The 22,177-nt window shown below is 38.6% G+C and overlaps 1 protein-coding gene across 1 annotated transcript in view; it reads right to left on the reverse strand.

Moving 5' to 3' along the window:
* Positions 1–651: 651 nt before the first annotated feature.
* WWC2 (WW and C2 domain containing 2) overlaps positions 652–22,177 on the reverse strand; it is a 94,524-nt gene continuing 72,998 nt past the window's right edge. The window contains exons 15-23 of the mRNA XM_054294955.1: positions 20,613–20,805; positions 18,877–19,047; positions 18,059–18,171; positions 16,867–17,059; positions 14,752–14,916; positions 12,182–12,274; positions 10,847–11,089; positions 5,256–5,383; positions 652–3,284 (exon numbers count right to left, since the gene is read on the reverse strand). Coding sequence (XP_054150930.1) covers positions 3,218–3,284; positions 5,256–5,383; positions 10,847–11,089; positions 12,182–12,274; positions 14,752–14,916; positions 16,867–17,059; positions 18,059–18,171; positions 18,877–19,047; positions 20,613–20,805 — 1,366 coding nt within the window. The 3' untranslated portion in view covers positions 652–3,217. The remainder of the gene's footprint in view (positions 3,285–5,255; positions 5,384–10,846; positions 11,090–12,181; positions 12,275–14,751; positions 14,917–16,866; positions 17,060–18,058; positions 18,172–18,876; positions 19,048–20,612; positions 20,806–22,177) is intronic.

A 22,177-nucleotide genomic window follows, 5' to 3' on the forward strand; every position in this document is an offset into this window, starting at 1 on the left:
CGTGAGTATAAAATTTTTTATCTCTAGGCCTGAATGGAGAGTTGACCATATTTTAAATGGCAGAACTCCTACTGGGGCTGCTTTATGTATTTTTTACAAAAGAATATTACTTGAAGTCTGAAAGAGTTTGTATCACCAGTTCACCATGCACTATACAAACCTAATGCAGTTCAAGCCTAAATGAAGTTTGCTGGGCCTGTATCATTTACCATAAACTAAATGTTCTCAGACATTATGTAATGTAATGCAAGATTCTCCATTGTGAGAGAGAGAGAATATGACCATCTCTATCCCTGCCCAATCTCTCTCTCTAAGGAAAGCCAGTATTTCTGGGCAATAATGAGCTGTTGTCTGGAGGAGACTCTACCATGTTCATTGCAGGTGCAGTTTTTACTTTGTGAATGTAAAGAACTAACTTCAAGTATATGAATTAGTTTCCACATAACTTATCCTTACAGCTGTCAGTGATTGATGTGAATTTCTATAAATTGCCATGATTTTACACTGACAAAGCTGTAGCGGCCATCTGTTTCTGCAAAGACAATATATAGAGAGAGAAGAGCAATAAAAGAATTAAATAAAACACCAGTCTGAAAAAAAACTTTGTTAAAAAATGTATTTTCCAATCACTGAAACACATGAAAAGTGCAGAGACAAGTTAATCTATGTAATGTACTTGCATACTCTTACAGACAAAATTAGAACAGAAACACATTCAGAATATAACCTGATTAAATATTTAGTTCAGTCCTGAGCATTTGATATTTAATACAGTATAAACATAGCAATAGTAAAAAGAAAAATAATCTTAAAATTATTTGTGTTCTATTACAATTTCTGCTAAACTTTGCTCATTTGGCTAAATATTCTTGTACCAGTAATATTTACTTTTTGATATATTCAATGTACTGACATTGGTACCTGGAAATAGAACTAATTACATTCGTTATACCCTGCTGTGCAGGGTAAATTTCACTCCAAGAGTAATATTTATCACTTTACACTGATGGGACTTTATTTGTGTGTAATATTTTAGCTTATTCTATTGAGTGTTTCAAGTGTGACACACTGAATTAGTAAAAAACCCCAAACTCCAAACCCAGAATTGTTAGAAGCTGCCTATAAAAATGTTCAACTTTACAAATCTGGAAAATGAAGAGCATGAATATGTCTGTCTCTCATTTTAAAGGAGTTTTGTAAGCCAAAGCCAGCAATACTCAGGTTTTGACTTCACCATATGCTTACAAATCAGACAATAATACTTTTTTTTTGTAAAATTATTCAACATTTGAGAAAAAACAGCTAACTGGGCAAGAATTAAGACACTTCTAAGTATTTTTAACAATAGCATCCTTAATGACAAATACTTTTATGGCCAGAACTGAACTATATTAAACAGAACATAAATAAGACTGTAAATAAATAAAAAGAAAAATCATAAAGTAGACCTCTAAATATCATTCTACAAACACTTTATATAATCAAATTGAGAAGTTGAAACTGTCAACCTTCATTTCACCTCTACATTAAATAATTCCAGATTTTTTTAATTGACCTTTCAAACATGAATGTTATCTCAAACCAGAGACACAAAAAACAAACGGGGCATTCATAAAGGATGTTGAATCAGTCATCTTGCTCAAAATAGCATGTTTGGCTTTATATTTCAGTGAACTGATGCATTTGTGCATAAGAAAACCCTTGGGTGTTACACAGACCTGTCATTACAGAATTGTCGCTTTGAATCTAAGACAGCTGCTACCATATTGTGGTTATATCGTTTCCATTTGCTCAGCAAGTAATTATAACATTTCTGAAAGATGAAGTTCATGCAATGTGGCTTGTTGCTTGGGGAAGAAAACTGTAGCCAGTGAATGAAATACATCTGAGTGCAACATACTAAGTAGAAAATGAAATATTTCTGTTCTCTGCAATATCCACCTACTTACACAGTACCCACAGAAGACGAGCCCAACTGCTTTACCAAGACAGGACTGCTTCAACACCTACATCCAATGTTCTGAACTTCTAACAGAAGGCATCCTAGTTGCCTTCTGATGAAGCAGCCTGCTAGGAAGGAGCATGTAAGACATTTGAAACAGGCTGTTCACATCTATTCATTAAACATGTGCACTCCCAACTGCATACAGGGACAATTCTATATTTTAAAAATTGTTAGATATTGTACAAAAATTTGTGCAGCCTTTTAGTAAGGAGCTTTTTCAGAAAATGTTTTACCTTACCAACAGGACTTCTGTTATCTGAGTTAGCATGTGAGATTTTTTTTTCTGGTATAAATACTTTCATGCTGCATCTCCAGATCTGCAAACCTAGCACACTCCTTCATTATTTCTAGCTGGCAATCATACAGCCTCCCAGGACAAATGATTAACAGAGAAAAACTCTCTGTTTTAAGAGCACAGTGGGTATAACTATTCCAATTTCAATGGTGGTGTTATGAATTTGATTCATCCTGTTCAGAAAGCAGCTGCCCCTTTTGGTAGTCTCAAAGTTAAGTTTTAGGGTTACTTGTCTGCCTTGCCTTTCTCACTCCCGCAGATACAAGAAACCTTTTAGTGCAGGTTAAAGTACTGTACATTCACAAAACTAAACTCTGAACTCTATATCTCCCTACAAAGTATTAAAAAAACAAAACCAGAAAAAATTATTTTCAGAAACAAAATTACATTGTGGATGATGAATCTAAGCAGCAGCTGTTGTGAGGCAGCCTGGATGTTTTGGAAAGGAGCTTACGCTTGTGGTTAACTTTAAACTATAAAAGTTACACCCTTGTACAAAAGTATTGCATGGCAGAACAGCCATTTTCACAGTCTGCTCACATGAAAATAGTGAAAAGATAAACAATTGTCTGTTGAACATAATTTTTCTCAACACAGTGCAGTTCAACAGGATACATGCTTAGTACTGTGTTTGTTCCTTTGTTCCATCTTTACAAACTAAAAACACAGATGCGATACACACAAACTGTACAAAATCAGCATCAGCATACCAAAATTAATCTACTTTGGTTTTCTGTTTGTTGGGGTTTTTTGCCATTTTTTTAAGCTTACAACAATTCAGTTCACTATATTTTACAAATAAACATATCAATAGTGAATATAAAATAGAAGATCTTTGAAAGCACATCACTGGAACTACAAAGCTCATCTGAAAAGAGATGAACAAATGGAAAAAACACTTCAATGAAACTGCATAATTATACATCATCAGCTGGAAGGGCTGGTATACTGATCTTTGCTCTTGTGAAGTATGCTATCTTCTCCCTGAAATTAGAAAAGAAAACAAGAGATTTTTTTTTTTACCATTTGTGGCATGACTTCAATGTTATCTGCTGTAGAGTTGCTAATATAAGAGCATAATTCTTTAAAACACAGATTTGGAAAATACACAGAAAATTTATTTACAACAAATGTAGCATTCTGACACAATTACCTTCTTACACAGATTTATGTAGTTCTTCCGCAGTTCCAGTTTTGAAAGAGAAAAAATACCAGTATTTCATTAATAACTGCAATGATAAGACTGAAATATTGTTCCAGTCACTGAATTTCCAATGATGATATTTTCAGTAGGGGGATGAGAAGGCAAAATAAATAATTTTATCCTAACATGGGAAAAGGCCAAGCGGGGAATAGTCAAGTCTGGGCAAGACTCAGAAGCAGAATTGTCAACCCATCCTCCAGTTGCTTCCCCTGTGCTGTTACCTTTTCTGTCGCCTATGAACTGAGACATTACTGAAGCATAACAAGTTTACACAGGGTTGCCTAGCAGCAGACTAGAAAGCAGAAGAGAAGTATTGAGGGCTTAAAAATTAAAGCTCAGAAGAGTCATTCTTCTTGAGAGCTTTAAAAATGTCTCTCTGTGATTAGTCTGAGGCCACAGCACTGTAACAAGTCCAACTAGCAGGGCATGCACAATTCAGCCTCCAGAGGTAAGTATTTATCCAGAAGACTAAACCATGTTTTCTGCTGGAGTTTCCCTGAAAAACAGTAGCTCAGAGCAAAATCAACCTAAACTGGCTTTATCTTCTTAGTTGTGTGGTGATTAGAAAATAAAGGAAAATAGAGCTTTTTGATATCCTTCTTGCAGGGGAATGGGGTTTTAGGCACTATTACACATTCCTGTAGATTTAGGCAGCAGTCTGTGATGATGCTTAAATGACCAGCGCTGACCAAAACCCTTTCTCAAGATATGCACAAAAAATGAAATCTTAAGGATGCGCTGAATTTCAAGCTGAAGATAAATTACTCAACTGTAATACATCTTAGCTGAGGAACCCCCTTCCTTTCTCTCTTGCTTTGATTCTGCATCACTTACAGCCATGGTTTGCAACACATGCTGCCTCACAGCCCCCTACTTGCTTATGGATTTCTCCAACTGCTCACAAAAGGTCAAAAAAAGGGAAAGAAGTCTCAGCAGCTGACTTAAATTTCTTATAAAGGAATCCAAAATTCAAACTCGAAAATTGTGTGGTAACTAACAAAACAAACCAAATTAACTTGCAGTACTGTTTCTATGTGCAAGAGCAAGCATTGCATTTTTCAATCAATAGATGCATATTTCTTTTTATACTTAAAATGTGGCCTCCAGGCTGCAAGTCCTGCCACTTACTGGCCAGTCTTTTAGGAATTTAGACCAGTGAGGATTAAGGTTTAAGATAAATAGTGCTCATTCTGTCTTATGCTAAGCAAGAACACTTCATTAATTGCTTCAAGTAATTGTTTGCTTCACAACCAAAATGAGAAGGGAAACAAAACAGAGGAGGGATTCAAGATCTTTCTTAAATACTAAGTCTTAAGCAAGGCACAAGTAGTGGTTAATGAGTTTCCTGATGAGCTGTATCCTGTCCTACTTCTCATTGAGTGGCCACTTGTTTCAGGCCCTTGCCATCACTGGAAGAGCTCCCACTACTTAAAGCCCACAGTCAGCCTGATGTGGGTGAGGTGAGCTACAGCAAGAGCCACACATGTGCCTGCCTACAGCAGATGTCACACAGGGTGTGACACTCCACTCAGCTTCCTCACCACCTCTGAACTGCCACGTGAGCAGATCACCAAGGCCTGGCCCTCTGAAACTCCAACTTAGAAGCCATGTTAGAAATCTGTGATGTTTCTGGCAAGTCAAAGCCATGTGGATTTTTTACTAATACTACAGAGCATGTCTGGTTATACCTAGAAACAGTTCATGTTACTTCACTACATTAAAAAGGGCGTGAAAAGCAGAACAGGCCGTACCTGAATGATTGCACCTGCAGTGGCACTTTCTGGCTCTGCTCCCGTAGCCGGCACACATCCTTAGAAGCCTTCCTCATCAATTTCTCAGCACTTAAACCTTGTTTCTGCTCTTCTTTTGACTGTTCAGCCTGTGTCAAGAAAAACAACTGTATTTTGCTGATAATGAACAACTATTCATTTCAAAGTGAGAGATCTTCTGTGTTGAGCAAAACACTTGGCAGTGTCAGGTTTACTGTTGGGCTCAATGATATTAAAGGTCTTTTCCAAGTCTAAATGAATCTATGATAATCTCTATATAAAAGGTCAGCAAGATAAAAGACTGACATCACAAGCCTAAGCCATGGCTGTGAAATAAACCAATGGGGCTTTTCCTAAAAAAATAAATAGAGCAAATTCTGTGCCATCACAGGTGGCTACTAGGTTTTGTAAATTCTGATATTTCTTAGAGCTGTAGTTAGACAATACCTAACATTGTATGAGCACAAGTTGTCTATCCAAGCATCTTTTTAGAACTGCAAGCCACTGATTCTCTTCCCATATAAAACACTTCTATTTCCTGACAAAAGCTCTCAGAAAAGTTGCCTATACCTACTCTAAAGTGACTGACAGAAAAAATAGGGAAGGCGTGCTCTCAAAACACATTTTCAGGTTTTGTTGACCATGTTAGCAAGGAACATGAACTTTTATGACTTTATTCATGACATAGTACCTATTTTGCATGAGACTCACTTCTTTCATTTGCATTGTAGAGACTTAAAAGCCAAGGCAAGTGAACAGAACACCAGTGGTAACAAGAGATCAAAGGTCCTTTGTGAGCACTGCTGAGCAGCTACATACCCCACAGGAAGTGACCGAATTTCTGTACCTCACTATTGCCAGCTCTATTACTTATGTCTTTACTGAGCATCAACAGGACAACTACAGCTATGCCATCCACCATTTTAGCAACAAGACTGCTATTAATAGCTGTGCTTTGGCCTTAAAACTGTATCAAGGGTTTCTGAATATCAATATATAAAAATCAATATATGTTCTGAATATCCAATAATTTGAACAGTAACTCTTTTTAGGTGGGCAGTCACCTGAAATTCTTAGATAAATGACCCCCATTCCTACACAAGTGAGTTCTGTAACGAATGCATTTTTGCCCACATCACATGTGGGATGCATGGCAGGCATGGACAGTGCTTTTCTAGACTGCAGAGGCTGTCAGACAAATGTTATTTATTGTATTTTGAATTTTGTCAGCCATTAAAATTCAATAGAAGCAGTTCACAGCTTCTTTTCTTAAACAGCTATAAAGGTGTAGAGACTTTAATTTTTGATTCTTTAGAGACTTGAAAATGCTGTTCATTACCTCAAATTAAAATGCATTTGCAAGGCTGAAACAGCAATCTTCAAAGCAAGTTTGTGACTTAGAAGTTCACATCCCAGTTCTGAATTCAATCCAGTAGACTCCTAAACAACAAAACCAACTAATTCAAAAGAGCTAGTCCATACTATCAGTTTCATAGTGGGTAGTTATAAGAAAGCTGCTCACAGCAGGATAGTGGTACCCTCTGTCTGTTGAAACGCACTCTGGTTTCGATATGAAAGTGTTTTACATGAAAGAGAACCACCTTTTCAAAAAACTCACTCAAAATCCAGTCAGCTTATACTGCTGTTAACTTCTTCAGTCCCCAACTCCAAAATAGCTGTGATTTTAAAATGAAATTAATCTATAAGTATTGTTTTCTTTATTAGTTAGTGAACATAAATTTGCAATCTACAACTGGTAATGTCTTAATTAATTTCACATATGTCACTGGTCATATGTTTTACCAGCTCCCCTAATTAATATTTACCATCAAAGCACTAAACATACAATATTTCAAAATTTTCTAATTTATCCTTCCCTAACTATACACGAGATTTTTGTGATTACTGCATTTCATGTTTAAGAGCATAGATGACTTGTTTTCATACTCTCTATTACTGTGTATCCTTTTTTCACTTTTGAATCCATTTATTTTTTAAGTATGCTCTATGAGAAACCAGGATTTCATCCCAATGTCTCTAGTAATATGCATATGAGAAGGTATGTACATGACAAGGTTTATATTTACATTATGTTTTTTGAGTGCTTTATATAAAATACAGAAAATCACACTAATACAAAGGCCAGACATTCAATAAGTCCTAAAATCTGGCACACTTTGTGGTGATGTACTCCACATACCCTGGCAACAGTATGATCTCAGATTCTTTAAGTGACCTGAAACCACTCATTCATGACACTTATGTACCAAATGTGTCAGATAGGAATCTCTCTATCTGGGCTTAGCTTAAGCTTAAGTTAGTTTAAGATGACAAAGAAGAACCACTATCAAAATTAGAGTTGAAATGCTATTTCCTCTCTTGTTCTTCTGTGGGTTTTGTATAGAAAAAACTGAATCCAAAGAAAAACTAACTGTGCTAAACAACAAATCACTGGGACAAGGACATACATATTGGTATTAATGACATAGTTACATTTTCCCTCAACATAAATGATGTACTAAAAAGAAATAAAGAAGATATTTACAGGAATCTTTTTTAGATATTAACAACAATAGTACTTTAGAGGACACTAGGTGTCTGAAAACTTACTTGTATGAGGATTTAAGACTCAAACTTTGAAACCCTGTATGATTTCTCACAAATATCCAATCTAAACAAGAGAAAATACTTCTGGTACACAGAATTATCTCTGTTCTGTGATCTGCAGGTATTAGTGGGCATTACATACTTGCTGCACTTAGGGAGGTGTGGAAGGAATGAGAGGGAAGGTATGGAGTCTGTGGATCTGGCTTCAAGCAGAGTAACTAACTACGTGCTAGCAAGCAGCCACTGATTTTTAACATCCCCCACATCAGTGGTTTCATTTTTCACTCGAGACTCTCTCAATTTCTCTGGTGTTTCCAGCTGCTGCATTAGTCTGTGCCATTATAATGCCTGCAGGATCTAAGAAATAATCTATGACAATGTTCTCTAGGCTGCTGTGTTTTGCTAACCCAAGGGGAAACACTGACAACACAGTACAGCGCTCTCAGGGTTGTTTTGCTCCGCAGGGGAAGGCTGCAGTGATTTTAAGGGTAGAAATATTTCTAGAAACTTTGAAAGCACTCTTCAAAGAGGTGGAGTGACTGTGATCATTGTTCTGACTTTTACATTGGGAAGGAGGACTTAAATGCTGTGCTACTGCCCGCATATATTTTAGGAATGTGTATTATTACCCTTATTGTTCACCAGTGCGTGTAATGGTGTTGATCACAGACAGCAGCCATACAAAATGTGACAAACCTACCTCCTGCCTTGGAAGAGCCAACTGAAATAAAGCATAAATCCAAAGGATTCTTAGTATGAAACGTTGTAGAGGCATACTCTGTTATAGAGGGAAAGTTTTAGAATGGGAGTAGTTTTAAATTAAACACTCAGAAAATATAATTTCTGTCCTGCATCCAATACTAGATATAAACTATTAAATTCCACATAAATTTAGCTATGCTTCTTTTCTATAAGTTACTATTTTTATGAGTTAAAACTTGGATCAAATGAATATAATGGTAAAAACCAATACAGTTACACTAAGTTTAAACACTGCACTATCTTCCCCCATTTTGCCCAATGTTTTTCAGAACACTCATCAATGTTCACCTTAAACTCTGCTAGTGTTATATCATCATTTTAGTACTCCACTAACTATAACCAACAATAGATACCAAAAAGTGGGACCAGAAGACACAACAGGACATAAATGTAGAATTGGGAGAGCATGCAGGGGAGAAGTTTTATTTCCTCAGGTACCAGTCAAGGACTTCTTGAAATATGTGGTGCCATTACAATTTTTCCACTATGAATTGAGCCAATCCATAAATTAATAACTTTTTGAACCTATGCAAACTTGCAGCACTCAATGTTTTATTGAAAACATTTTTACAGTTTCTGAATGTCATGCTAGGTTTGCTTGCATTTAACCTGCCACCTGTTCAATTTTCTACTTCTTGGTGAATACAAGACCATGATTAATTGCTCTCTTCCACCTCACTCATGGTTGTGTGGAGTTCAGTTGTAGCTACTTAGCTGTTCCTTAAACAGAAAGTGTTTCCTCCGTTGACCATCCTTGTTAACTCTCTGCAATTTTATCACGCACTTTGAAAAGGGAAACCGAAAATAAACTATGTTTATGGTACAGGCATAATAATATTTAGACCTTAAGGCAATGATATATTTTGTTCCAAGTATTTTTCTTAGCAATTCCTGTCTTATTTGCTTTTTGACCTCTGCTGATCCTGTGATGTTTTTGTTTATGTTTTGTTTCTCGTATGTGGAGTACCTCATTCCTAACATTTCCTAACAAAGAGCTCAGCTTTGTAAATGTAAATATTAGGATCATCCTTTTCTCTTCTACACAAGGCTATTTACTGACATTTAGCTTTAAAAAACAACAAAACAAACAACTATTGCTTACATATGAGGAGGGCCTCTTGTTAAAACTTTCCATTTTTACAACTCAGAATAACCTGGTGTATCAAAGCACTAGTCTATCAACCATAAAGAGCTAAGGAGCACAGATCCCTCCTGACTGTCACTCACAACCTCCCCTCACTGAAAACTGATGTACACTGACGGACTTGGATGGGAAGGGGGCTCCAGAAGGTGCCTACTCCAACCTCCTGCTCACAGTAGATGATGCCAGAACTGAGTAGTCAGGGTCTTGACCAGTTAGGTTTAGAATACCTCCAACTGTGCAGATTGTGTGGGTTTGATTTACTTTTTTAGCTCGGTTGGGTTTTTAACTCCTCCAACAACCTCCCCAGGGCCCTATTCCAGTCGATGAGCTCCATAATGATGAAAAAAACCAAACAACCTCCCAAAAACATAATAAGAGCCCCACAACATCTAACTTATTAATGTATCTTGTTGGAATTTTCCATATTCCAACTTCTCACTGTTGCATCTCATTCTTCTATCCTGTTTCTTGTCTTTTTAATTATGTGGGGGCATCTCACCTTATGGCAATGCATATATACTTGTACTGTTTGACAGACCATCACATAGAGAAGAGAATCTGGCTTTCCTTTGCCAAAACTACAAGAAGTATGTCCTGCATGAAGAAATAAGCCACTGCCTTTTCTCCATGCCCCTACCACTCTAAGGAGTGGTAATTGCTCCTTCTACCTGTTACAAGCATCTTTTGGCTACAAGTTCTGTGCAGACTGCAAAGCAACTGATGCTGAGGGACAGAAAGCAAATGCAAATGCTGTATGCAAATCTGTAAAAGCATGGCTGGGATGTGAGAATTCTAAACTAAGTTTTAAGTAAATGCTATTTACTACACCAACCATAATTCTTACTTCAAATAACAGAGGCCACGAGGAAAATGTTACCTCAAATTCTACATTTAATGTAGTATTAATCAATAAAGAAACAGTTTACACTATGTAATTCAGAGAGGTAATTAGTCAAAAGTGAGCTTCTGTAAAAACCTTTTAACATCATTGAGCAAATTCTTTAACAAATTTATATCCAAGGTAGGAGCATACTTACACATATGTGAATGCTGCTCATACCTGTTTTTCAGCTTGTTTCAAGAGTTTCTGGAAACGTTCATCCTCTAGCACACACAGAGGAAGGTCTGCCTCTCCTCTGCCTTTCATCTCCTCAAGCTTTTGTTTCAGGTCCCTCAAGGCCTGGAGCTCGTCGTTCAGACGGTTCTGCCTCGTGCGCGACACCTGCAGGTCCAGCTCCAAGTCCAGGGAAGTGCGCACGGGGCACTCCGGCGCGGCTCTCCGCAGCATGGGCTGGCAAATGGGCTGAGTCGTTGGGAGGCAGGACAGTAACAATTAATACAACAAAAATAGAGAGGCTGGTGGAGAGCTTCACATACTGCAGTCAGAAAAGCTCAAATATTCTGGAGGGGGAAGGGGGAGCTTTACCAGTCTTTTTTTCTGAAGTAAAAAAATTCACCTATCCTGGAATTTTTCTTTAGTTGCTAGCTAAAAATAAATGCTCCAATTAAGTGCACAATGATGTATTTAAGGTTAAAAACAAAAAACCCATTCTGATCCCTGGGATGACACTGCTGGGAGACACAACACCACACAGAATTCCCCACAGATGTCAACTACATTATTTATTTTTGTAAGTATTTGCTTTTTCAAGGCCTAACTGAACACATAATGTTTTAAACTCTGTAAACATGCACTTCTTCAGCTTATTTCACGTTATTTACTGTCCTTTCACAGTGATTTTCTGCATGAGTAAGTCAGGTCAGGCAGGAGAAGACACCTCGGACTATTCAGTATCCCAGACTTTTCTTTCTTTTGCACAATGCATCCTGCTTCCTGGTAACAAGGCTTCCAAAGGGCTATTTTTCTAGTTACAATTAAGATTAAAATATAACTCTCTAAATTTATGTAAGAATGAATTTCATGCAAGAGACTCCTACTCTCTTGTCCTTCAATCCTTTTGCTACTTGAATACTTTGGTGAAGTGTCAATTCCCTTTAAAAGGACATCTAAATCCTTGAAATCTTCACCAAAATTTGCTCAAGACGTATATTGCTGGTGTTTTTTGACTTTTGTGCAGCATAGGCCACCTTGTGTCACATTCTTTAACACAGATCCCTGTTGACAATAAGTTCAACAAGAAATGCCATGATGCTGAGCATCAGTGTCTCGCTGCTGGCTTCAGCCATGACCAAAACAACACAGGCTTTGTTGGAGGGGAGCTGACATTGGACTGAGACCAATATGTTGATATTTCAACATGAAACTACAGGACAGAATCGTGGTACTTGTGTTGCTTTTGCTGAAATACTTGAAATAAGGATATCCTTTATGTCATTTGGTATTCCCAGTGTCCCCATAGTTCACTGCAAACCACGTGCAGGTAACAGCACATACCCGTTTAACTCTCAGGCTCCGTCGTTCTGTGGCGTTTCTCACAAACAGAGACTTCTTGGCCAGCGTGGAGCTGTCGCTGTCGCTGCGATTCAGCTGCCAAAACGTACAGAACAAACAGACATAAAGCACCTCCAAATATGAGAGGTGCAAATATACCTGCACTGGTAGAACCAGTGAGGGAACCTCAGCCTTTACATACATGTAAGGTCATATTCTTACTATAAAGTTAACAAGTTTGCAACTAGAATAAGCATTTACTCTAAAATTATAATCCTATACCAGGACAACCATTGATCTTACCGAATGAATAGTGAGTCTCTTCAGGAATTCAAGGAAGGTAACCATGGTTATTAAGTACTGATAAATCATTGTCTGGCTGCAGATACAAACTAAGGATGTTGCTTACCTGGGGCAGGCTTTTAACAAATTTACTACAGGGAAGGTAAATTACTGTAGACATGCACCCGTCCAACAAGCAGTATTTTTGTATTGTTATTAATTGCAACAAACAAAGTGTGCCTACAGCTTCCTTCAGAAGCACTGTCTGCTTCTTAAAATCATGTGCCACAGCTCAGCAGTAGCTTCTTCACAACTTTAGCATTATTTCATACACATCAGTGCAGAATGATTGTTAGGTGCATCAGCATCAGTAGGTGGTTAGAAGCATCCCTCTGAAGAATATGTATTTCAACTCTTCAGGAGAGGACAAGAAAAGGAATCCTGCTAACATTTCAGTAAGCAAAGGCAGGGCCCTAAAGTGTGCTTACACAGGGCTGGCTGAGAGCTGGGGTCAGAAATACAAAGTACTCCTCTTGAGAGACAAATCTGTCTTTTCACCATGAGCCATTAGTGGGAGCTCACTCCTTGATACAGAGAAGCAGCCATCGTCACTGATGTTCTTTAGGCACTTTTCAAGGGACATTTTCCAAAGCACCAACACTTTAGTTTTGTCCATTAGGCCTCAAAGATCTCTGTTTTCTGTAATATCAGAGGTGCTCTCTTAAAGCCAGGCTCTCTCTTTTGATTAGAGAGCAGCTGGCACTTCACGAGAGTGTATCCAACAGGTGCTTTCCTCTCCTACAGCACTGTAATGCAAGGAAGGCTGGATATGCCCGTGGTACAAGCTGGGAACTGGGACTGGGGACATCCCAGCTCTTCAGCCTTCTTTGTGAACTTGGATGCAGCTACAGTGCCCACTCTGGAGCCCCAGCAGTGGGCAACAACTGTTTCTGACACTGCCAAAGACAGATCTGCAAACATGTTCTTTTCACAGGGTATTTTGCTTCCAGGCAATATCATACACAATGAGAAACAGAATGGTTTATTCCAAGTAAGTTTTTTTTTTTTTTTTTAATTCTGGCTCTTGGCAGCAGATATGTAGCAATGTTCAAAGGTACAAAAGCCCAATACTTTTCCAGATGCAGAAATTTCCAAAGTTTGCACTACCTAAACTACTAAAACTACTAGTTTTACTTCCTGTTGAAGACCTACAGAGGCAGCAGGCTAAGGTGAAGTTTTTTTGCTAATACTACCAATTTCCATTTAGGAATTAAATTCCAGCACACGAACTAAGATGAAGGCTAGCTTCTGAATTCAGCCAATAATGTATCCAAATTGTGTAAAGACTGTTAGAAAACAATCTGCTATATTTCATTCTGGAGGGTATATGGAATAGTTATTTAAGTACGTAGGTATTGACTAAAGATCACAGAGAAGTGATGAACATTAACATTCCCAAATGGTTAAGGCAAATGCCTCTAACTGAACTGGGGAACTAAAGCATAGGTATTACTTTTTTTAAAAAAACATACTTGTATGAATAACCTGTAGAAACTAAAGATCAAAATAAACTGCCTTTTCTATGGTATCTGTGATTAAAATCTATAGAGCTGGTAGTTCATGCTTATATCTTGTAACACATTATTTTCATAGTTAGTTTAGCAGCAGCAAGACTCACAATTTAAATCTTTTTTTCTTTTTCCATGCTACCATAGATCTAGAGAGACTGGAGAACGTAGCTGCCAAAGCCACGTTTAAAACCCAGCCCCGAGGCAGCGCTTGCACATCTTTCAAAGATGCAATTACAGCAGGATTTGGGCTGCCTAGGTTTAAAACCAGCTGAGATACAAAGCGAGATTTAAAACTGATGACTGAGCTCTTTCCACACTGTTACCCTTAAATGGTTGCATTATTAGAATATGGTAATGCAATGGCATTTTACAGTGAATTCTATTTCATGTTGTAACAAATTGTTTTGCTGCGAGAGTGCTGGAGTTGCTGACGTGCAGGGAAACACTTTTTGCAGAGAGCCAGCACAGGCATCTGTGTTATTTCTCTCCAATAGGATGTATTTTTGCCGTAGCAGAGGTGTTTTGCAAGAGTATGCAACTCTGCTGAAAGTCAATTCTACTATACATCAGCTCAGATAGGGAAGGACTCTAGAGAAAGCACAGGCTGTGCCTCTTGCAGGGAAAAGCAGTACATGACTCAGTGTCATTAATGCTTCATTCCCAAGAAGTTAAATGACTCTTTGGTTAATAGCTCTTCATCCCAAGTGTCTCTGCTCCTACCCTGCAGATGTATTGGTTCCGCTGGCCTGGAGAGAAGGTTTGGGAGCGCACTATCATGCTGTTCCTGACAAAGGGACGCTGTCTGCAGCTCCAGCTGGCTCTGTCCTTGGGTCGGACTGCTGTGTTCTCGTTAACCAATTCCTCAGTGTTAGTCTCTTTATCAACCTGTGAACAGGAATTTAATGGATAAGACTTACTATAACCAGATACCCACATAGTTTCTGTGCCTTCAGACTTCACAAGCATTCTCATTACCTTGTGGTGGATGGAAAAAGACCAGCGGCAAAAAGCACTGTGCATTTACAGAGAAGCTATTTCTAAGTAAAGAAATACAAAATTCCCAAGAGGCTTAAGAGTGTGTGGAGAGGCTTTGAAGGTACTCTTTGTAGCCAGTAAAGCTGAAGCTTTTGCAGACAGGCCTTTGCTGCTTGGCAGAAGGTTTGAGGCAAACACAGTGCAAGTAATGTTTTTCTTTGCCATTTGCAGACATGATGATTATTGCACATTTATATTTACTTTGTTTGGTATTTGCAGAAGAGCAAAGTTCTGCCGTGCCAGAGATGGTGCCTGTGCACACTGAAAGGGGGCAGCTGGGAAAGTTACACTGCTCAGGTCCTTCCAGACATACTGCCATACATCCCCAGGCCTCAGCAGCAGGACTGCTGTATGCAATCTCTAGAGCTTCACCAGCCTTGTGAACCCAGGGAAAAGACACTGCTGGCTGCTGTCCCTCAGCACAGCCTGCTGCTCACTAGAGTTGTCCCACATGTGCCAGAGGGAGCCTCAAGTGGCTCCATCCCTGTGGGTGGCACAACCTGTGCTTACTTCCATGCTGCAATCATCCTGGCTCCTGGTCTAGACCAAGCTCTACAGCAGCTGGGACATCCAATGTTACTGATGAGCAATGGGGCTTTTTCTTCAGCTTGGGTCATTTAATGAGGTTCATGGTTTCCACAGTGCAGGAGATAAATACAGTGACCTAAATAGCACAAGAGCAACCCTGAGAGCATGTGGCCTACAGAGATCTGTGCTGTGTCTGGCTCTGCAGTGGGGACTGCTGTCTTTCACTCTTTGTCTGGGTCCACCCAGGCCAGGCTTAGCAAAGCACTTGTGTGCATGGCTGACCTTCACATGTCGTCCGTGCCATCTCCCCTTGCCCAGTTAGGGCTTTGATCTATATTTACTTGCTACCCAGCAGACTGTCAGTCCTTTTAATACCACAGCCTTAGCTCATTTGGCATCTTGCCACATTAATTGGAAGTTAATTACAATTTCCAGCAAGTCCACTGAGATGTTAAACTTTTGTATTGTCACAAAGTTGAAGGAACGAGATGTCACTCTTCATCTTTTTACTGCAGTTATTTTATAGAACTTGTGAGTTTAAAATATGCAACAATGTTTTTACTAAGATGCAGAAAGATTCTAAAAATTTTATTTCTGAGAGTGTTCTACCACATCAAGGATATGTTTACTAAACTTTTAGTAAAAGTGCTTTCAGGAAAGTGGAATATAATTTCAAAAACAACAGTTACCAAGAACTGTGTGGATACAATAGTACCCTCAATTGTTCAAAAGTATACACAGTTTTAATACTCATTTTGGAATTTTCTGTTCATTAATCTTTTGTCCTTTTTTCTGCTAAGACAGTTCTTGTATTTCACGCCCAAAAATTAGGGGAAAAAATAAGGAAATCCCTGCATTGGCTTAAAGATCTTGACCCTTGTCATGTATTTTTTCCTGTTGAGCAGACAAATCAGAAAAAAAGAAAAGGAAACAATGAAACAGATGTGCAGAAATATTTTAAATATGCACAAGCTGAAGCTACTGAACTACTCTTGTATTTTGAATGTCCTCCATATGCAACAAAAAAGTGAAGATAGTCTTGGTTAATTGTCCTGGACTTACAAGTCCTGCTTAGCATGTCTGTTCAATGTCCTCTTCATAGTTCACAAGTGACCACACCAATTTTGTTACATGTACATACATACAAGTGCTACAGCAAAGGCCTCATCAAATTGTAAATGCATAGATGCAGCAGACTTCTATATTAATTGCTCAGAAATAGATTTTAGACATAGTAAGATACTGCAGGAATGTGAATTTTAAGATATTCACCAGTGTTAGAATTAGAGCAGCTTCCTGGCTTTCCTGGGCCTCATCACTGTTCTCTCTGTTCTTGTCTTCATTCATTTCTGGTCCATCCATGAGTAACCCCAGGTCATCATTACAGTCACCTTCTACTTCCAGCTTAATGCCATCTTCCTCTTCATCCACAATTTCATCAGAGGCCTCTGCAAGCATCTCTAGCCTGTATGGACAGAAGTAGCCCAGGCTTATTATGAAAAACTGAAAAAGCTCACCAGAGGAAGATACCAGAAAGCCCAGACCTGTACTAATGTGTAAGGCATGCATTTTCCTGACAAGGAAAACAACTATCAGCCAAATGCTTCCACTAAGTTCATGTGAAGGCACATTTCATTGCTGCCCTAAGCAAAACCCAGCGCTACTACAGTTCACCTTCAAGGTTGTTATGACAGCACTGCACTCTATTCAATGGATGTAACATTGATAACGTTGAAGGACTTTTGTTATAAGTTCATAAAACAAAAAGCTACTCCCCCCTTTCCCCCAGTAAAGCATGTATTTTCTTCTACACTGCAGCTAAGAAACTGAACAATAACAGAACTCAAATAGCAATTTAGTAAGAAATCTGTTTCTTGGGAAAGCTCACATTTTCTTCAAAAACAAGCTCATCAATGGAAGCACACCCACACTGACTTTGTCAGACAGCAGCTTTCTTTTCAGACCTAAAGCTTGCCTGTTACAGTTAATGCAACTATAATATTTGATATTTTGCTGCACTCCCAGTGGCTTCACAACCCAGGTGGTCTCACAGGAAGATGTACATGGAATGGAGGAGCATTGGCAGTAGGACTTCATAGAGCAGCCAAGAGACTGTAAACCTACAAGAATGTGAATAAATTGACCATACAAGAGAACAAGACTTTACTCCAATTCCAGTGGTGGTGAGGCACTGGAACAGGGTGTCCAGAGAAGCCACAGATGTCCTGTCCTTGGAAATTTTAAAACGCCGGGGTGGATGGGGTGTTGACCATCCTGACCTAGTGGAAGGTGTCCCTGCCCATGGCAGCAGCATTAGACTGGATGATCTTTAAAGATCCCTTCCAACCCATACCGTTCTATGAATCTATGATCTCCAAAAGTACAGCCCTTTTGTTTGTCTAAGAAGAGGAAGAATGAGCTGAATCATTCAGGCCTGAAAGTGAGGGAGGAAAAGTGTCTTTACCAGTCTTCTTCAGAGGCCCTTTGCTCTTGTTCCTTCTCCTCATCTTCAGCCAGCTCTTGTTCTACTGCTTCCAGCTCAGCAGATGTCCTCTCCAGCAGAGCTGACACAGCATCCTGCTCACAAGGAAAAAAGATAAACCAGAGTTGAATGATACATAACAGGTAGGAAAATGACAACTCTTGCAAGAGCTGCATCACCCTACTGCTCCCTGATGTCAGCAGACACAATGACCCCCAGATCACGAGGATAAGGGGTTTGAATTGTCAGTGTATAGCACATTAAATAATCACTTTTACACAGAGTAAATCTCAATGAAAAACAATTGGTTTTAAAATGACAATGCAATCAAATATACTTCTGTCATCCTTCAATGTATTTTCTCATCTTTCCTATTGTACTGTTCTTAGGAGAAGAAGGGTGCTTTTCAAAGTTACATTTTCTATGCAGTTCTCTTAAGAAGGAATTAAAGCAGAAAAGCTTATTTAACCAGAAGAGTTAGTATGTTTTGCATAAACAGCATGTTCAATGCAATGGCTTTGAGTATGCAGATTCAACAGTTAATAAATTGCAATTTTTAATGTATGCATATGAAAATAAATTACACACTTAAGGAAGCTCTTCAATAACCTTCTTTCTAAAAAGAATCACAGCTGAAGGCCCTACTCACAGAAAGTCAGTCTAGACAAAAGTGCCTGCAAAACAGGGCCTTGGACCTTCAGGATGGCAGTTCCCACATTCAAATAACTACAATGCAATGGCACAATTGGAATCTCTGGCTTTTTTCTTGCTATCACAGTAATAGCCAGCTCATCACTCACCAAGTCCAGTGAGTCCAGTGACTGTGATTGCTTGCTTAATAGAAGCATGTATTCATCATTTTGTTCCTTGGGTTTTTTGCCAGGACTCTGCTTGCAAGGCAACAGGTTGTACCACAGAGTACAGGTCTCATCAGAAAGTGATAAATCTGCCAGGCTGATCTGAGTCCCAGCCTGTACAAAATAAGAAAAGGAAAAAAAAAATTATTTAAATTTGTTCTGTTTTCTACAAAACATTCTACTGTACTCATCATGCAAAACAGGCAGCACAAATTTGACATGAACCTTAATTCCCTTTCTAACTGTACAGGTTTTGATTTCCCTCTACTTCCAGTTAAAATTGACAAATAGAAGTACATGGAAATGTCCTTCATATTGTCTATTCTGCCATCTCTTATTTCAGTCTGCAGAAATGTCTCCCCACACCATACCACAGTACTGCACACACCTGCTGTAGTGCATTCAGCAATGAAAACCTGTGCAGCACCAGCTTGAGGGACAGCAAGTGTCACATGATTTTTCAACTGTCCCACCACAACAATCATGCATATGGCAAATAATGGCTGACCTTGCTTGCTCAAACCAGGGAAGAAGGAGATGAAAAGCCAGTAAAAGAGATTAAGAAACCCTTTCATTTGGACAAACACTGGCATCCACTGAGTTGGTACTCTGGGAAAACTTCTGAAGTACTCATGTTTGGGCTGTGCCTTGGAGATTAAAATCCTTTGTTCTTTGGCAAAGCATATTATCTTCACAGCTGCTGGGCTGCACACATAGCTCTTGCCAAGACTCTGGTCATGTTGTCCAGGGCATTCTGCTGGGGATGATACTCCCAACTCTTTCATTTGATCTTTGGAATAAGTCTTGTCTTCACTGGGGTTTTTTGTTATTGTTGAGTCCTTTCTTCACCTCTGTGTCCTGCCTAAGGTTGCATTTTTGTTCTGTTGCCCTTCCCTTTCCTCAGGGGAAAACTCTTACATACTGAAAAAGGCCAACACATTCCCCAGGAATTAAGTTAACTTCTGAAAAGTGAAGCTGTTTCACAGTAGTCAGAGCCAATGAACCCCAGCAGACTGCAGCATCTCTTCAGTGTGTGGTAACTGCACAAATCTCACTGTGCTACTAAAATCCCTCTCGTGGTGAAAAACTAGACTTGAGTTGTACCAGACCATGCAAAAGCAATTTGAAAGCAAATGAAGCATCACTGATTCAGTGATGACTACAATTAACAACAACATTCAAAGTGACAGCTTCCAATGGGCTGATATATGAATGTCATGCTTTTTTATTTCAACAGATCATAAAGACCAAAAAGGTGTCCATCATATAATCTAAAATAACATCCAAAATGTAATTTAGTTTGTTCTTTGTGACAAATGGTGATAATGAGGGTTTGCTCTCATTATTTTTTACTGTGGCTCTTCTTCTGTTTTTACTTTAAAACCTAGCATTGAAGTTTACAGGGGTTTTATGTATAAAATGGCAAAGATGGAATATCATTCTGTAATTAAAGGGTTAAAGTAGTGTTAGAATTATCAAAGCACCTTCCATCCAGGATTAGATTCTGTACCAGGAGTTTCATAGAAATGCAGTATTCTAGGTACTGTAGCAACAACTAAGTTATGCTTCAGACTTTGTCTCCAAGTGCTGTGGAATTTTAGCAGCCTTGCCCATCAAAATAAGAGGGCACACTATAAACAAATGCATGCCAAAAAAGCACCAGAAATGAAACCACATACCAAGCATTCTTCCCGACGAGTCCTACTGACAGCACACACATCTACTCTCAGTGTCTTCTGTAGCAGTGCCACTTGAGAAATGGCCACTCTGAATATCTCGTTGAATAAAATGGTTTCCATGGCAGGATGAACTTTAGTGCGGAACAGACAGCTGATATCAGTGGAGGATGGAAGGACTGCCACTCTGATATACCTGCCAGAAACAAAACAACATCTTTACCTCTGTCACTTGCTGGTGATGCAGGGGAGAAGTTCACCCCATCAACTTAAGGACTGCATAGCAACAAAATGGAACAGTGGAATGGAAAAGAGGTGACAAAGATGAGTGGGGAACTCCCCTGCAGAAACATTTCCCAAGAAGGAATTTCTGTGCCTGGTAAGGTAGTAGTAGCAAGAGTGGAAGCAGTTTTGGACTCTATCCAAGGTTAGTTACTGTAAACAATGAAGATCATGTCACAAGTGGCAGGAAACACGCCTTTAATGTTAATTTTAAAAAATGAGAAGAACTGGGGTGGATGTAAAAATTAAATTCTTAGAATAATGCAAGCAGCACTGAAAAGCAGTGATGTCTTTTAATCTTTTAAGGAAGCAAATCAAACAAGATTTCCAAAGAAAGCAGGAAACTAAGGAAAGCAAGGAACAAAATAGCTAGGGCCATAGCTGCTTAAGATCAATTCATAACATATTAAGTGAAACTTGGAAGAATGCATCTTGCAAGCCTAAATGGAAACACAGAGTAACTTGAAATTGTTACAAGGCTGCATTCATTTCATACAACCAATAGGAATTCCATGAACCCAACAGGAATGGATGTTATGTGGATAAAAGTTGTACTAGCTAACCTGAAGGTGTCACTTTAGCAGCAGCTTGACAGAGTAAACACATTTTTAATGCAATTTGTATGTGCTATTTACCTATTGCACAGTTTCTCATACACACAAATGAGCATAGTTTAACATCTTTTCTGTGCCTATCTATTAGTCCATTTCTGGTGCTGGCTTTAAATGTAAATGGCATTCACTGGACAATAGAATGCAATGAAGCTGGCTAAAGCAAGAAGAAAGAGTAGGTCAATGTAAATAATTGTGGAAATTACTTTTTCTCTCAAAATTTATAGCACTACTATTATATTTTCTGACTCCATGCAGAGTTTCATTAATTTTATTAAAAACTTAATTTTACATTAGTTAAATCAAAAGAAATTAGGTCTGTGAGAAACATGATTTTTTTACTTACATTTGGGCATAATCTTTATTTCCCAGTTATGCCAAACTTTTTGGAATAAAGAGCAAAATCTAGGTTGTTTGCTTCACACGTACAGCCTGGATAGCAGGTATCCAGCATTTTGACATGCCAGTCCTGAGGTGAAGTGGTAGCATATTGTAACTCCAGTAATGCTGCTGCTGTATTCTTGTAACTGTAGGTGAGCAATTGGCAGTCTACTGAAAACAGCCATTTTAATAGACTAAGCAATTAAAAACATTTATAAAAGATGTAGGAATAGAAGATAAAGTGTATCAAAAGTATGTTTAAAAGGTAGTCCATTAGAACTTTCTTTTAATAAC

Source organism: Melozone crissalis, unplaced genomic scaffold (assembly GCF_028551555.1).
Source record: "Melozone crissalis strain CALT ecotype California unplaced genomic scaffold, PUWL_Pcris_2 ptg000006l_1, whole genome shotgun sequence".
In the NCBI taxonomy this organism is placed as follows: Eukaryota; Metazoa; Chordata; class Aves; order Passeriformes; family Passerellidae; genus Melozone; species Melozone crissalis.